The 17,500-nt window shown below is 45.3% G+C and overlaps 1 protein-coding gene across 5 annotated transcripts in view; it reads right to left on the bottom strand.

The window, feature by feature from the left end:
• Window positions 1–17,500, bottom strand: part of arhgef18b (rho/rac guanine nucleotide exchange factor (GEF) 18b) — a 38,614-nt gene that overhangs the window by 13,628 nt on the left and 7,486 nt on the right. Inside the window, exons 2-14 of one of the 5 annotated variants that reach the window (XM_068319101.1) lie at window positions 13,364–13,494; window positions 12,358–12,968; window positions 11,889–12,042; window positions 11,466–11,592; window positions 11,311–11,365; window positions 9,675–9,746; window positions 9,276–9,384; window positions 8,843–9,020; window positions 2,914–2,981; window positions 1,956–2,001; window positions 1,133–1,334; window positions 722–828; window positions 21–161 (exon numbers count right to left, since the gene is read on the bottom strand). In XM_068319101.1, coding sequence (XP_068175202.1) covers window positions 21–161; window positions 722–828; window positions 1,133–1,334; window positions 1,956–2,001; window positions 2,914–2,981; window positions 8,843–9,020; window positions 9,276–9,384; window positions 9,675–9,746; window positions 11,311–11,365; window positions 11,466–11,592; window positions 11,889–12,042; window positions 12,358–12,968; window positions 13,364–13,494 — 2,001 coding nt within the window. Of the gene's footprint in view, window positions 1–20; window positions 162–721; window positions 829–1,132; window positions 1,335–1,955; window positions 2,002–2,913; window positions 2,982–6,530; window positions 7,294–8,842; window positions 9,021–9,275; window positions 9,385–9,674; window positions 9,747–11,310; window positions 11,366–11,465; window positions 11,593–11,888; window positions 12,043–12,357; window positions 12,969–13,363; window positions 13,495–17,500 lie in introns of those variants that run through there. The other 4 variants (XM_068319102.1, XM_068319106.1, XM_068319105.1 and 1 more) reach the window with 4 other exon arrangements.

The following is a 17,500-nucleotide window of genomic DNA, read 5'->3' as shown; positions in this document are numbered from 1 at the left end:
ACAGACGGGTTCACACCTACCATAAATCACATCCTGTCGCTTCACCGTTTCTTTAGAGTGTTTCTTAACGTGCTGCTGGTCGACGGCCAAACTCCACGACTCTGCCTCCAGGTCCTGAGCGTCAGACTCCAGGTCAGCCTTCACTGCCACATAGTGAGCGTCTGAGGAGAGATGTGAACGCATTAGACACTATAACACACGACAGTGTGACAACACAACACTCCCGAGTTCAGCTGAGGTCAGTTTGTAGTTCGATGTCAGCAGAATGGAACCCACCGGAGAAAACAGGGCAGATCCAGCTGATAGAGAACTCTACTCACTGTGTGTGTGTGTGTGTGTGTGTGTATGTGTGTGTATGTGTCTAACTTGCAAGGACTTTAGTGTTCGTACTCAAGGGGATTTGACAAGTCTGTAGTAGTTTTCGTAGCTTTAGCCTTGGAGAGGATTTCATTCAGAAACATTTTCTGGTCAGAAATGACGCCATGTTCGTATCTGTACATGATTAGGTTGGTGCGGATCAGACATGAGTTTATCAGAGGAACAGCCAAGGTGAGATGTTTAGGAGAAGAAGTTAGAGAGAAAAGACTCTGATGGTGAGAGATGGTGAATATGTTGGTAAAAGGATGGAAGTCCATTCCATGGACTGGTTTAGAGAACGAACCAGGCTGATATCAATAGCTTTAGCACCTTAGTTAGTTCAGTGCCCATTCCAGAGACTCACCTTCCACTATGATGGGCTCAGTGGTGGATGGAGCGAGGGAAATGGCGTCTTCATTGCAGCGTTTGGAGCGGAGCCCATCCGTCTCATCCATCTCCCCTGGGAGGGATCTGAAGGTCAACGCCCACAGGTCAACGCCCACAGGTCAACGCCCACAGGTCAACGCCCACAGATTAACACTGGTGAACACTGACGTCATCTCATCAGCATATAGTCGTCTTAATAACCCATGTGCTTCCACAGGTCCACAGTGAAAACATCACATAATCAGACATGAAAACGTTCACTGACATCCTCTTCCCATCAGACACGTTGTCTTGATGTTATGACAATAAACAGACTTTACAACAGGAGGCATAAAATAGCATTTTAACAACAAACTTCTAAATTAGGTCTGATAGCAGCGACGCTCACCCCGAGCTGTTGTGTTGACAGAGGCTGTGGCCGACGTTGGAGGCAGGGGCAGCGGTGGAGTTGGTGGCAGGGGCAGCGGATGGCTGAGTTCTAGGTCCCCTATGACTAACGGTCATACCTGGGGGAATGACAAACCCTGCGTGGCCATCCAGAGCCTGTGGTGAGGCCGGATCTGACTGCTCTCTGTCCTGGTCTCTAAGAGCTGGGGAGGAGAGACCAGAGGGACGAACAGAGGAAACGTAAGCATTGAAGAGGAGAGGAGATGGTGAACGATGGGGGTCATTAAAATGCCATTGCTACTCTAAATATTAAGTATTTTCACACTAAGAGTCAAACGTAAAAGCCTTCAATTTTCTCAAAAACTGACAGTGCGCTTCATATATAGGGAATTCATTGAAGATGGCCAGAGTAGTGGCCCCTGCTGCTGCAGTGGCCCCTGCTGCTGCAGTGGCCCCTGCCCTCTGAGGGTCCAATCACTGTACGAGCTGCTGAACGCTGTCGTTAGCACCGACTGAACCTTACAGGAACTAATCATCATGAATGAAAGTAAACCGTACATCCATTATGAGGCTCACCAATTTAATTTGAATACAACAGGGCATCTAAAATTCAAACTATTATTAATTAGAATAAATACGGAAAGGGAGAACCCGACATCCTAAAAAAAATATTCTCCTTCTTGTTTCTCTACTGGACTGATTTACACGTTTTACCAACATGGAGACTCCAAACCATCTCCCTGTACATTAACACACTGCCCCCACCCCCACTGACACTGAGGCCAGCGGGATTCCTCAGGGATGCTTGAGCCCGTTCTACATACCGATGTTAGGGATTCCAGATGAGGTCGTCCTCGGCAGACAATCTCTCTGTGTGGAGAAAATAAAGACAGACAGCGGTTTCTCACGGCCATTTGGATCGACATATTGGAAAAAGTCTAAAAGTGAAGCCCTCGCTGTCGTTTCCGTTACAGAAGCAGACTCCTCACCGTCAAACAACTACCTCAGGTCAAGTCTTTGACGACACAGAGGAATGTTACGTCACTCAAACTGCTTTAAATCCCCAACAACAACACACAGCTGTCACTACCAAAAATGATTTATGCTCACGGGGCTTCGCAGTAATTTATGACTGTATTGGTTTTGCTCTAGCTAACATACTCCTACTCAAAAAGCAACTACAGAGCACAGAATATAAACTACAGTCTGCGTGTAGAAAAGAGACCTGTAATTGCATGTGATATTAAATTAATAGTAAATATAACATTTTCTAATAGAATAGACTAAAACTGTATTGTGTGTAAGTGTGCGTATATATATTTACATATGTACCGCATGATCTGTACTATAAGGCGCACTGGACTATAAGGCGCACCTTCAACGAATGACCTATTTAAGAACCTTGTCGTATATAAGGCAAACTGGATTATAAGTCACACGGTTGGTTTTTGAGAAAATGAAAGGCTTTTAGGTGCGCCTTATAGTGCAGGAAATACTGTATTTATATACACTACTCACAAAAGGTTTGGGATATTTAGCTTTTGGGTGAAATTCTTCATGATAATATCACTGTAGCGTGAACTATTAATAGTTCCAATAAATTTAACCTAAAAGCCACATACCCTTAATTTTTTGAGAGCAGTCTATACATTGTATGTAAATATGTACACACACACACACTTACTGATTTAAGGTCTGATCAGATCCACACACGTAGTAAACTTTATCTGTAAATAAACAGTCAAAGAAGTGATGTTTTCTGGCGACCCGGTGAGGGTTTACCTTGTGTCTGGTGCTGGTACACTCCCCTAGCAGAGACTTGCAGCTCTTGTGAACATTCACAGCACAATCTGAAACACAAGAGGAACACAGGTCAGCGTTGAACTGGATACAACAAACATTGTGCAGCGAGGCAACAGCAACGGCTTTTGGTTTGAAAGTGGATGAGAAACTATGACAGTAAACCAAGTCTGAAATTTCAAACCAGTTCAACAGCAGCTGGGGGCGGGACAGACAGTAAGTGGTGGTTCTAACAAAGCCCTGAAATGGTCCTGAAACAAAAGGCCTGCAGCTTCGTCAACCATCATCCACGCTAACGTGATTTGGTATTTGAGTAGTGAAGGATCGCTCCTGACTTCTGATTGTTTGCACACAGGACAAAGGCAGATGGCAGGAGCCACCGGTTTCTGAGTGATGAGCTTCATTTTTCTCCCCGTATGGAGGTGGACCTGCACAGGTTTGAGGGACGACTGCCTGAACCTGTTTAGCACCCAGACGGCTCGGGGTTGTTTTGGAAAAAGCTACCGCCGGCCGTAAATTCTCATCCAGGAACTGGTAAGACAAAACTGGAGCGAAACAAAACAATGGTGTCTGAGAGCCTGACTACCTGCTGTAGAGGTAAACAACACAAGGCCTCCTGAGGGACCGGCCGCTTACACAAATTAACTTATTACTATGCAAAGCCTGGCTCAAACCACCTGACATGGACCAGAAGCAGGTGACGTTAGTGCAGACATAAACGTAGTTATCAGATTTATTTCTATTTTTCTATTTTGAATGCTTTTTTTTGTTTCAATTTTTTTTTTGGGGGGGGGTGTGTGTGATTAATTCATTCTCACTGTTTAGCATCTTGATAAAAGCAGAACTGACGCACAACCTGTTCCTCTTCTGTGTGGCGGTACGATGACTAATACCAGTTTACCAGTTCAGAAAAGGCATGAAGCAGTTAAAGATGAAAAAAAAAAAAGAAAACCTCCATTAATCTAAAATACTGTCAAGTTTTAAAATGTAGATTTGTGTTACGTTATGTCATACATGACCTTTAAGATAGACCCCTGAACCTCCTCTCTAATGAATGAACAACTGTTGGCTGAGCAGAAGCTCATCATTAGTGCTGCTGTGACCTTTAAGGTATCCAGCCTGGCTGTTCATAGGCAATAAGAAAACAAAAAAAAGCACAACATAGTTTCTGTTTCTATGAAACTTATAATCATACTTCAGCAAAGGCCAAACTCTCTGACTGGGCACGGCTTGGCAGGAATAGATAAGACCCCGTTAAGCAGATCTGGATGGAATAAAAAGCTTTGCATGTGCAACATCATCACTTCAAGTTATCAGGAAGGAACTGAAACACAGCCCGTTCTTGTTTGGAAAGGTGTGAGGACGACCGAACCATCGCTAAGGAAAGTCAAACGTCTAGGAAGAGTTTTCTGTGAGGTGACGTCAGAGATGACGTCAGAGCTGATGTCAGAGCTGACGTCAGAGCTGACGTCAGAGCCTTTACGCCGCTGATGCACGGAGCTCTTCTGAGATTTAGTCACCTGGTCCTGTCAGCAGGACGGTGAACCACAGCCCCCATCAGATCCACCCCCACTACCACAACATGCTGACTGCTGACTACCCCATCCATGTCCAGCACTCTCCAGTGAATCACTCGGTGGATTTGAAATGCAAACTTGACACAGCTTACCGCTGAGATCAGCTGGTACAAGAGAAATATTTTCTTAAAGTTGCCTTAGGCAACGGAAAGAACAAACAGATCAACAAATGGGGTAAATAAACAATCAAAATATTTTTTAATCATCTGTGATTGTACTCTCACGCTGGAGAGGGAATGTGTTGCCTTGTGTTATCTTATGAGACGGATCCACAGAACTCCAGATAATGAACGGGTGAGCTCTTTCAGGGAAACATTAACTCCACAGGACACTTGAAAGTTGTGTTATCATTAACCTACAAAGAGCTTCTAAGCTCAGTCAAACTCAAGACAGCGTTACAAGCAGCCACACAGACCTAACCTGACCCTTAAATACCATAAAATGAAAAAACAAATAAATGGAAAAGCCTTGTATTGTGGGTTTTTTTTATAGACTTGTTTAAAAGCACTCTCAAATGTAAAAAAAATCATTAAGTTTTAGTGTGTGTGGAGTATTAGACATGTTCCTCAACTTGCTATCTAAGATATTTGTAAGGTGAGAACCAAAAACACACAGCAGTACTTATATTTTTGTACATCTTGCAAATGTTTTCGCACATCTATGGGTGAAACCACACCGTGTCCTGCTGCAAAAAGGTAGAAATTGTCCAAGTTTATAACATTCCTTCCATTTCAATTAGGCTACTGATTATTCTACATAAAGGGAACATTCTGGAGTGCCTGTCCCGTCTGTCCCTCGGTCTGATGGACCTGCTCCTCCACCTGTCCTGCATCAGACCAACAGGAGGTGAGGCGGCCTCCAGATGTGGGCAGGAGTTTAACCTACTGATTAGTGCTGGTTCAGCAGTTTCAGTCATGAAATACTACAGAACAATGACTCAACACATCTGTTCACACAGATGTGTTGAATCATCATGATGTTTATCACTGATAATAAAGGATCAGGTCTGCAGAATAGAAAAGTAGGGCATGACTGAGTCTGAGTACAGCTTGAACTCAAACAATTCTTAAGTTGGTTTGGAGTGATCTCTGATTATCAGATCTGTGGATCAATACATATTGACAAACGGAGAAAAATCAACGACGTACACACTTCTAACCCAAACAGGAGGATCACAATCACCACACAATCACACATCAGTGAAGGATGGGGTTTACAGGGGTAGATTTGTGTTATATCTAGATAAATAAACTCTATTAATTTTGTTTTTCACACTATTTCTGTCCTGGACAGGACCTGTCCATCACTTATATCTGAAGCCACCACGAGGAGACGGTGAGATGATAAATCAGGGGTGAAATCAAGCATGGGGGGCAACAGGTCTTCAATCTGGAGGGTAAATCAAATACGCGTTATAGAGGCTACATTAGAGCATCATAATGACGCGACACATCGGGAGTGATGCTAGTGATACTGAAGCTAAACCCGAGCTGCTGCCTCGGGGTGAATCACACCGGATCCTGGCCGCTGCCTGCCGGCGAACATCCACCTGTTGACCGTAGAGTCTGAAGCTAGCAGCGGAAACCGAAGGAGAAGCCGATGGAGGCCGGGTCATCCACAGGCTTCACGCCGCTGCTCCCGTTCACCGCTATCCCTCTGAGCTAATCACAGCTAACCGCTAGCCCGGGTCTGGAGGCTGGACAGGCTAACGCGTTAGCCCACAGAGGCTAGCAGTTAGCGGCTCTGCCATCAGGCTGACCGGGATTTGATTCTGGTCACTTTTTGTTGGGGGGGGAAAATACATTTTATAGGAGGAAAAAAAATCACAAATTGATTCTCTTTTTAAGAGAAAGTCCCAACGGAACATCGACTGTTTTGAGTTAAATGCCCGGAGGCGCTGGTCGACTGCGTTAGCCGCCTAGCTAACTCCCCCAGGATGCCCGTTGGAGTCCACGGAGCGCAGCGGCGGGACGGATCCACCTGACCCCGTCTGAGAACATCCCCCACGAGTCGGACACTCACCGTCCCGACAGGACCGGGTTCCTCCCCCGGGGGAGGAAAACAAAAAACAAAAACTGTGTCAAAACGGGCTTGCGGTCCCCCTGGTCGGTCTGATTTAACCAGTTTGGGATTAGAAGCCAACAGCAGACGGTCTCCCACTCTCGTCCTGCGCGCACTGGGAACAATCTGGCGCACGGAGAACGCATTCCACAGGCTGCTGCTCGGGCGAATCCCCGCAGGCTCGGCGCAAATTAAAGGGACACTCACTTGTTTTCTCATGCGTGTGTTTGTTTGTGTAACGCACAACAAATGTAAACCAGTAGAACCTACAACCCCTGTCACCATGGACACACAAACCCAGATATATAGATGTGTTATTGCTGACTGGTTCATGTCTAAACACAAGCAGCATCACTGGATGTGTGGCCTTTTGAAACACACCAGAACAACTTTGTTTAACAAGCACACTATTAAAAAAAAAAAAAAAAAAATTCACACAATTTATCCCACCCCTGCCAGACTAGAGGAATTAAACATGTAATGTTCTGATGGTTTGTCTTCCACCAAGCAGAAGGAGCGAGGATAGTTATTACTGCAGCTCACAGCCATGGAATAATGAAGTGGGAGCACAGAATGATGAACGGATCAGATCAGACACTGGAAATAATCCAGTTCACAGAGCAAATGAAAATGTCCCTGTTGAAAGCAGTCGTGTTCCCTCACTCTTTGTTCGAAAGTGTATTCACTGATGTTCTGTTTTCAACAGCGACTTAGGATAGGACACAACTTATGAACAGTAAGCTGTCCACATGTACAAATACTACAAGAGAGTATAAAAGAATAACCTTTAAAGTAGCTAGAATAGAATCTGGCATATTGAAGAGGTTGGTTTGTGTGAGTTGGTGTAAATATATCAAATATAAATCCAGATCCACCAGATGTAATTATGTTTTCATAGAAGGTAGTCTTTTCTCCACTGCTGTGGGGTAGGGCTATACGTTCAGGATCAGATTTATTTGAATAAAGGGGACTATTGGGCTTTGGTGGAGGTATGGCCTCCACTGAGTACCACTCTAGTGTTTTTATTCTGGGAATGTGATAAAGTATGGAGCTGACTGCATGTGTGCGTGCGTGTGTGTGTGTGGCAAATAAATAACCTGTTAAATAATTATGAGTAGGCAGTATATTTACAAGTACAGTATAAGTAAACACCACACCACTCAAGTTACATTCTTTGTTATTTTCTATTTCCATTTCATGCTTCTTAAGTCTTATGTTCACTTCATTTTGGAGTCAATATTGTGAAGGTTTTAACAAAAACCCCACATGAGAAACACGGTCATAAATTATCCACTTGCCTCCTTATCTGATGGTGTATGAGATAATTAAAATCACTTCTACATCTACAACATCCTAATGTATTTCAGCTAACCTCAAAATGATACACACTATCAGATTTCACATGGAAAATAATGTGTTTCGATATGATGACTGGATCTGTTTATGTTTTTTGCTTTTACACAAATAATAGGTTTTGCTCATGCTGAACTACCGTTCACACAATCTGACTTTTGAACACTCCTCAAAAACTGATCTCCATGTCTTTCATTTGGTATTTCAGGCTTATCTAATGACCTGCAGGCGGATAGGAATATGATAAGAACAGCAGAAATAAAAACCTGTGAGGTGATGAAATACAGAGTATAGAGGTCGAGTATAGAGGCGGTCGAGTACAGAGGTATTACTGTATCCTGCACAGCTCTGCTTTATGAATGGATGGACAAAGCAGTGGATGCATCAAGACAAAAGAGCCCATCTAATGCACGAAAGATACTGGAAAGGTTAAGAGGATTTCAAGCCAGATGAACATAGTTAAGACGTGCTGCAATTATCACATAAACACCAGTCAGGATGGTGGTAATACATCAGATAACAGTGAGATGAGTTGAGCAAAACTAAAACTTACAGTGAAGACACATTGTGAAAAGAGTAAAGAAAGCATCTAAATGCCGCTGCTTTGGCTTTGAACCATTGTGAAAACTGAAAATTGGATTTGTAAAGCTGGACTCAGCCTCAAACAACAGCGTCAACAAGTCTATCAAAACACCATGGAGACATATTCCCTTCTAGCAGCTATAGTCTTTCCTCAGTAGTAGCTGAACGTGTCCGGTTGTGTGTGTGGGGCTCGGTTTACTTGCCCATCTGTTGAGTGCTCCACCAAATGGGTTTGTGAGCATGCATGCAGCAGCATGGACATAAATAGACATGCGTGTGAGTGCAACACCTGTGCACAAGTGTGTCAGGCCGACCGCAGACGTGGGTGTGTTACTCACTCATGCATTGCAGGCCATGCTTTTTCTGCAGGGTCTTGCTGCACAATGAGCAGGTGGCACAGCTGGAGAAAGAGCCCGGCACCAGATGATGCCTGTTGCTGCTGCTGCTGCTGTCACACATTTTTTCCTTTGCCTCTTTCTCCTTTTCTTTTTGCACAACTTTCTCTTTGTTCTTACCCTGCAGAGAAACAAGAAAAGGAAATACAAAAGCGGGGATTTTATTCAAATGTAAATGTTCCCCCTATGGCAGATGTGGATTAACTGTGTCAGAGGCTGACATATGGTTTGTTAAGATATGTTTTTTACCAAACCAATAAAATGTGCTGGGATTTGGGCTTTATAATATTCAAACATTGGCAGCCGGGGCAGTGAGCTAGCCCGTAGTTAATAATTTTTCATGTTAAAGGGGAATCTTTCTGAGGTGTGGGTTTACCTTATCTTTATTGAAGGAGCCGGTCATTCTGTTCCTCAGAGAGCTGAGAGTTCTTTTCACCTTGGTGCCTTTCTCCACCTTCTCTGTGCGATCGTCTATATCTTCATTCCTGCTCAAAGTGGCAAAGAATGAAATACACACACACACACACAAAAGGATATTTTCATTGAAAACCTTCCATGACTATTTAAATGTATTACTTTGATGGGATTGGGAATATTTAAAAAAAAATTATTTCAAGAAAGAACCGTGTTTGTTTTGTGTTGATTTAAATTGTGGTAGATTTAAATTATGAACTTTATTATGGGAAATACTCATTTGTCTTTCATTACATTCAAACAGCTGTGAGCATCTCTCCAGCTCTAGTAAGATGGGGACAGTGATAAAGACAGAACTTACTCATTAGAGAGGAACTCGTACCAGGTGACATTTTGTGACTCTCCGGTGATGGATCTGTTCCTCTGCTTCGCACTATGGAAGAAAGATGAGCCGGTTTAGCTTTAGAGATTTAGTAGGAAAATAGGTCAAAATATATTAAGGCCAAAGAGCAAAATAAAATCATGTAACCGTAAATGTTAACAATATGGGCTGAAAACAGAAAATCCGAGACAATATTTGGTCACAGTACAGTTTGAAAAGTGGTGAGTTTAATTCCTGTAATGATTTTACGACATAAACAGTGGTCAGATGACTTCACAAAGGCTGTCCAGGGATGATGAATGAGTACCAGGGTGCACAAAGAGCCTCATGCAAACACACGTGCATAGAAATGCATGCACACACACACACACACACGCACGCACACACACATACACACACTCACACAGACTGTGTTGATACTCTGAGGACTGGGATGGAGTCTGAGCAGTGACACAAGCAGACCTCCCTCTCCTGTTTACTCACCCATGGTACAACTTTAGCTCCTGCAGAACTTTCTGTACCATCAGCCTGAGACAAACAAGAAAATGAGGCTGAGTGGGGGCTGCGAGAGGAGAGGAGAGGAGAGGAGAGGAGAGGAGAGGAGAGGAGAGGAGAGGAGAGGAGAGGAGAGGAGAGGAGAGGAGAGGAGAGGAGAGGAGAGGAGAGGAGAGGAGAGGAGAGGAGAGGAGAGGAGCCCACACTCTCTCTCCACACGCACTAAGGGGCCATCTAAGGAGCCGTGGGAGATGACCATGGGAGGAAGAGGAGGTTGCAGACATATGACATGGAACAGAAATGTCAGGAGGGAACGGGGAAAGCCCCTTTGTTAGAGAGGAGTTATAGACCATAATGATTTACAGCAACACAGGAGAAGGTGAACTATTGCACTGAGAAGCTGCAGGTTCATTTTCCTGACAGTGATCAACGGCTGCCTGCGGTGAACAGGACCAGAGGAGCATCCTTTTTGGTGCTTGCAAGCATCACTAAAGCTTCTCTTCCAGTGAGACGGGAGCAGCCTCTGGAAAGAACAGACATTCCACCACAAACTGCCGTCATAACCGGACGCCAAGAGAAGCTCAGTCGCAGACATAGCCGGTGATGGTGTAGAGTCCAGGGGTGTCAAACTCATTTTCACCGAGGGCCACATCAGCATAACAGCTGTCCACAAAGGGCCAGATGTAACTAATAAATGTAACTAAATGTAATGTAAAATAAACGTAACTACTCCGTTTATAAAGTAAACGTTAAGTAAAGCTGACTTTATTACTTATTCAAGTTACAAACATTACAGTTGCACAGAAAAAAAAAAGTTTCTCTTTTATAAAATATATCCTTTTAATTTACCATCAATCAAGGATCAAACTATACAAGTGAATAAATAAAAATAACATCAAACACAAGTTAGGACCTTAACTTTGTTCAAAACCATTTCGTCAATGTTAAAATGGGCTTAATTAGTGAATTGTGGGAAATGTAGTTTTGCTCAAAGCACACTTTTGACTTGTTTATTTTTAGACACTCTGACCTTTTATGCTCTTGCAGGCTACATAAAAAGATATGGCGGGCCACATTTGGCCCCCAGACCTTGAGTTTGACACATGTGGTGTAGACTTACATGTGGTTCTGCCCCTCTGTGGACTGCAGGTTCTCTTCAGGGTTTAACTCTTCTGCTGCAAAGGAGAAGGACAACAGGCTAAAATATAATGCTTCAGATGCCTGTTAAACACACAACCTATCCTGCAGTCTGCGTCAACAAAATCTCCGTCCCACCTCCTGCTGCCTGGGCGGCCTGTTTGGATGTCTGCACGACTCGTGAAATGTGTGCGGCACGGTGACATTCGTCTGTGGCGAGGATCTCCGAGCAGGAGCACAGATGCTTTCCATTCGCACCACCAGCCTGAAAGCGATGAAGAATAAACACACATATAGACAAGGCATACATCCACGCTCCCTAATATACAGCTGGAAGACTTACGGGAAGTTCTGTTCACTAAAACAGACCAGAGCATAATTTATAGCCTCTTATTATTATCACATCCCTTCCTGCAGCTCTAAACATAAGTAACATTTAAGAAAGAACACTGATCTCTTGTGTAAAATTAACATATTTTTATAATTGTTATTTGCTTGATAAGGCTTTAAGTCTTATGTGTCAGTAGCAGTGTTATACAGTATACAGTGTAGCTGTATTACCATGCTCATGACCCTGACTGTCGGACCAGACTCGTCGCCAGGATCTGCTGTATGCATCTGCTGCTGAATGGACTCGTAGAGACTCATCTGTTCCCCGTCATCATCATCTTCTCTCTCTCCATCGCTATCCATGGCGGTGGTATCTAGACTCAGTCTGGCAGTGAAGCATCACACCATTTGAACTAAACACTCTGTGACTCGTGTTTATTTGGAGTTTGTTAAGTTTTTTTGTTGCACTGTTCCTGGTCCTGACCCAAGGCAACAATAACGGCATTACTTAGATGTTATGACCAACCCCAAACACTCACATCACTTTCACTTTCACACATGTATCGATGCTAAACCGAAGTGAATTTCACTTATCAATTATGAGATATGAAATTACATGTGACTCAACAGCCAGTTTGATTTAAATTATTTTATCTTTGTGACACCATCCCTTCCATTTCCTTTCATCCACCCATCTCACCTCCTTCCCAGGTTGATGGGGGACACCGGGATCCCCCAACTGTGCCTCCGAGACGTTGACATGGATCGCACCAGAATTGGAAAGCTGTCCATGTCTGGATCTCCAACCAGTTCCCTTGTGGGCTGCTCCTTTAGCTCCTCTGATGGTGTTAGGTCTTGTGCTGCATCCATTGTTCCCAATAGTCCTTTTAGATTAATGGTCAGGCTAAGTCCTGCTGCAGGGCATGAAGAGTCACTGTTGTCAATGACACAACCTGGCAACAGTTTAGGACTGATCTGAGTCACCACTAAGTTGTGATGGGGTTCCTCCACAGGGTTACTGTCATCAGGAGGAGGTGGTGCCCTGACCTGAGTTGGGTTTGTGGGTATAGCAGTCTGCACAGGTTGGTTGTTGGAGGGACTGTCTGCATTTAAGGTCATCAGTAGAGCACTTGGGGTTTTGCTTTCTTTGTCTGCAGTCATTTGTGGAACCTGTGAAAATATTAACCCTCCTTCCAGGTCTTTAAAGTACTCAGAGTCTCTGAGGGAAGGGCTGAAGCCCAGCACGTCATCAAGGCTGTTGCTGACCTCAGCATAAGGGCTGTCGTAGTCACTGACTACAGAGCAAGTGTCCTGCAGCACAGCAGACAGCAGCAACGCAAAGCCAGGATATTTTTTTTAAATGATGGGAGAGAGAAGAAAGAGCGTAGAGATCAGAGGACATAAAGCAAAACATCAGCAGGAACTTAAACCACTGATTTGGACAAACTGAACGTCATGATTACAAAGACTAAAAGTCACTAGTTTCAGTTGTTCCAGTTCATTCACGAGGTGTGAATTTCAACTTTAACTTTAAAGAAATGTTAGTTTAATACGATGGTTTCAGTAAATAAAGTGTCTCGGTCATTAATCAATCTTGTGGGAATCGTGTCCATCAATCATTAGAGTTTAATTTAGTCTGTTCTATTGTGGTCACCAGACAGACCTGCTGGTTAAAGAAGGCAAACGAACAAGAACATGGACATTACCTGGTCTTCATGTGTGCTACTAAAGAAGATATCCTCAGCAACAGAGTCAGGGGATAGTGAGGATGAAGATCCAACCCCACCGTGGGCGTGAGGCTGGACACTGGGCTGGTTACAGGGCTTACACTCTGATGCTGAAAGATAACGGATGTGATGTTTGTTAATTAGAAACTGTTCCTGAAAATAACTTCTCCAGTGAGGTGCAGATACCAGCAGAGTGACTGAATCAGTGTCTGACTGAAGGAAAACTGGGCTCTCACCTTCTAAAAGTTCCTTTACTCCTGTCCACTGCATAAACAGATTCCTCAATTCACACAACACCACAAACCACTGGGTGCGCAGCATTAGCCTACAGATAAAAGTTATTCTCGCTGCAGCCTGAGAAGTTCCTGCATGGGAATGCTATAAATGCATCATGACGGAAATGCACAGTGTAATAGCAAATATGGACTTTAAGGAAATACGCCTAGTGTAATTGTAATTCTATCTATCTATCTATCTATCTATCTATCTATCTATCTATCTATCTATCTATCTATCTATCTATCTATCTATCTATCTAGCTATCTATCTATCTATCTATCTATCTATCTATCTATCTATCTATCTATCTATCTATCTATCTATCTATATAGCTTTGTATTAAAAATGTCTATTAAGTCTGTTATGAGGGGTTCCCACATGTTCATCTGATGAGAACCAAAACACGTTATGTAAGTTTCATTTCAACATGAATGCCACCGTGAACTCCAGTCTCAGCCTCAGTCTCAACCTCACTCTCACTCTCAGCCTAGTCTCAACCTAAGTCTCAGTCTCAGCCTCAGTCTCAACCTCAGCCTTAGCCTCAGCTTAGTCTAAACCTCAGCCTCAACCTCAGACTCAGTCTCAGTTTCAGTATCAACCTCAGTGTCAGTGTCAGTCTCAGTCTCAGTCTCAGCCTCAGTCTCAGCCTCAGCCTAGTCTCAACCTCAGTCTCAGCCTCAGTCTCAGTCTCAGCCTCAACCTCAGTCTCAGCCTCAGTCTCAGTCTCCGTTTCAGTCTCAGTCTCAGTCTCAGCGTCAGTCTCAGCCTCAGCCTAGTCTCAACCTCAGTCTCAGCCTCAGTCTCAGTCTCCGTTTCAGTCTCAGTCTCAGTCTGAGCCTCAGTCTCAGCCTCAGCCTAGTCTCAACCTCAGTCTCAGCCTCAGTCTCAGTCTCCGTTTCAGTCTCAGTCTCAGTCTGAGCCTCAGTCTCAGCCTCAGCCTAGTCTCAACCTCAGTCTCAGCCTCAGTCTCAGTCTCCGTTTCAGTCTCAGTCTCAGTCTCAGCCTCAGCCTAGTCTCAACTTCAGCCTCAGCCTCAGTCTCAGTCCCAGTCTCAACCTCACTCTCAGCCTCAGTCTCAGTCTCAGTCTCAGTCTCAACCTCACTCTCACTCTCAGCCTAGTCTCAACCTCAGCTTCAGTCTCAGTCTCAGCCTCAGTCTCAACCTCAGTCTTAGCCTCAGCCTAGTCTAAACCTCAGTCTCAGCCTCATCCTCAGTCTCAGTCTGAGTTTCAGTCTGAGCCTCAGTCTCAGCCTCAGCCTAGTCTCAACCTCAGTCTCAGCCTCAGTCTCAGTCTCCGTTTCAGTCTCAGTCTCAGTCTGAGCCTCAGTCTCAGCCTCAGCCTAGTCTCAACCTCAGTCTCAGCCTCAGTCTCAGTCTCCGTTTCAGTCTCAGTCTCAGTCTCAGCCTCAGCCTAGTCTCAACTTCAGCCTCAGCCTCACTCTCAGCCTCAGTCTCAGTCTCAGTCTCAACCTCACATTCACTCTCAGCCTAGTCTCAACCTCAGCTTCAGTCTCAGTCTCAGCCTCAGTCTCAACCTCAGTCTTAGCCTCAGCCTAGTCTAAACCTCAGTCTCAGCCTCATCCTCAGTCTCAGTCTGAGTTTCAGTCTCAACCTCACTCTCAGCCTCAGCCTAGTCTCAACCTCAGTATCACTCTCAACCTCAGTCTCAACCTCAACCTCAGTCTCAACCTCAGTCTCAGTCTCAGCCTCAGCCTCAGCCTCAGCTTCAGCCTCAGTCTCAGTCTCAGTCTCAGCCTCAACCTCAACCTCAGTCTCAGCCTCAGTCTCAGTCTCAGTCTCAACCTCAGCCTCAACCTCAGACTCAGTCTCAGTTTCAGTCTCAACCTCAGTCTCAGTCTCCGTTTCAGTCTCAGTCTCAGTATCAGCCTCAGCCTCAGTCTCAACCTCACTCTCAGCCTCAGCCTAGTCTCAACCTCAGCCTCAGCCTAGTCTCAACCTCACTCTCAGCCTCAGTCTCAGTCTCAGTCTCAACCTCCCTCTCACTCTCAGCCTAGTCTCAACCTCAGCTTCAGTCTCAGTCTCAGTCTCAGCCTCAGTCTCAACCTCAGTCTTAGCCTCAGCTTAGTCTAAACCTCAGCCTCAACCTCAGACTCAGTCTCAGTTTCACTCTCAACCTCAGTCTCAGTCTCAACCTCAGTCTCAGTCTCCGTTTCAGTCTCAGTCTCAGTCTGAGCCTCAGTCTCAGCCTAGTCTCAACTTCAACCTCAGCCTCAGTCTCAGTCTCAGCCTAGTCTCAACCTCAGTCTCAGTCTCAGCCTCAGTCTCAACCTCAGTCTTAGCCTCAGCTTAGTCTCAACCTCAGTCTCAACCTCAGACTCAGTCTCAGTTTCAGTCTCAACCTCAGTCTCAGTCTCAACCTCAGTCTCAGTCTCAGTATCAGTCTCAACCTCACTCTCAGCCTCAGCCTAGTCTCAACATCAGCCTCAGCCTCAGCCTAGTCTCAACCTCAGCTTCAGGCTCAGTCTCAACCTCAGTCTCAACCTCAGTCTTAGCCTAAGCCTAGTCTAAACCTCAGTCTCAGCCTCAGCCTCAACCTCAGTCTCTGGCTCAGTCTCAGCCTCAGTCTCAGCCTCAGTCTCAGCCTCAGTCACAGCCTCAGCCTCAGTCTCAGCCTCAGTCTCAGCCTCAGTCTCAGCCTCAACCTCAGTCTTAGCCTCAGCCTAGTCTAAACCTCAGTCTCAGCCTCAGCCTCATCCTCAGTCTCAGCCTGAGTTTCAGTCTCAACCTCACTCTCAGCCTCAGCCTAGTCTCAACCTCAGTATCAGTCTCAGCCTCAGTCTTAGCCTCAGTCTCAGTCTCAACCTCACTCTCAGCCTAGTCTCAACCTCAGTCTTAGCCTCAGCCTAGTCTAAACCTCAGTCTCAGCCTCAGCCTCATCCTCAGTCTGAGTTTCAGTCTCAACCTCACTCTCAGCCTCAGCCTAGTCTCAACCTCAGTCTCAGTCTCAGCCTCAGTCTCAGCCTCAGTCTCAGTCTCAGTCTCAGTCTCAGTCTCAGCCTCAGTCTCAGTCTCAGTCTCAGCCTCAGTCTCAGCCTCAGTCTCAGCCTCCATCTCAACCTCAGTCTTAGCCTCAGCCTAGTCTAAACCTCAGTCTCAGCCTCAGCCTCATCCTCAGTCTCAGCCTCAGTCTGAGTTTCAGTCTCAACCTCACTCTCAGCCTTAGCCTCAGCCTCAGTCTCAGTCTCAGCCTCAGTCTCAGCCTCAGTCTCAGTCTCAGCCTCAGTATCAGTCTCAGCCTCAGTCTCAGCCTCAGTCTCAGCCTCAGTCTCAGTCTCAGCCTCAGTCTCAGCCTCATCCTCAGTCTCAGCCTCAGTCTGAGTTTCAGTCTGAACCTCACTCTCAGCCTCAGCCTCAGTCTCAGTCTCAGCCTCAGTCTCAGTCTCAGCCTCAGTCTCAGTCTCAGCCTCAGTCTCAGCCTCAGTCTCAGCCTCAGTCTCAGCCTCAGTCTCAACCTCAGTCTTAGCCTCAGCCTAGTCTAAACCTCAGTCTCAGCCTCATCCTCAGTCTCAGTCTGAGTTTCAGTCTCAACCTCACTCTCAGCCTCAGCCTAGTCTCAACCTCAGTATCAGTCTCAGCCTCAGTCTCAACCTCAACCTCAACCTCAGTCTCAGTCTCAGTCTCAGTATCAGCTTCAGTCTAAGTCTCAGTCCCAGTGTCAACCTCAACCTCAGTCTCAGTCTCAGCCTCAGCCTCAGCCTCAGCCTCAGCCTCAGCTTCAGCCTCAGTCTCAGTCTCAGTCTCAGCCTCAACCTCAGTCTCAGCCTCAGTCTCAGTCTCAGTCTCAGCCTCAGCCTCAACCTCAGACTCAGTTTCAG

Source organism: Antennarius striatus, chromosome 7 (assembly GCF_040054535.1).
Source record: "Antennarius striatus isolate MH-2024 chromosome 7, ASM4005453v1, whole genome shotgun sequence".
NCBI lineage: Eukaryota > Metazoa > Chordata > Actinopteri > Lophiiformes > Antennariidae > Antennarius > Antennarius striatus.
The sequence above is the reverse complement of the archived record's forward strand: the minus strand, read 5'-3'. Positions and strand labels throughout refer to the sequence as shown.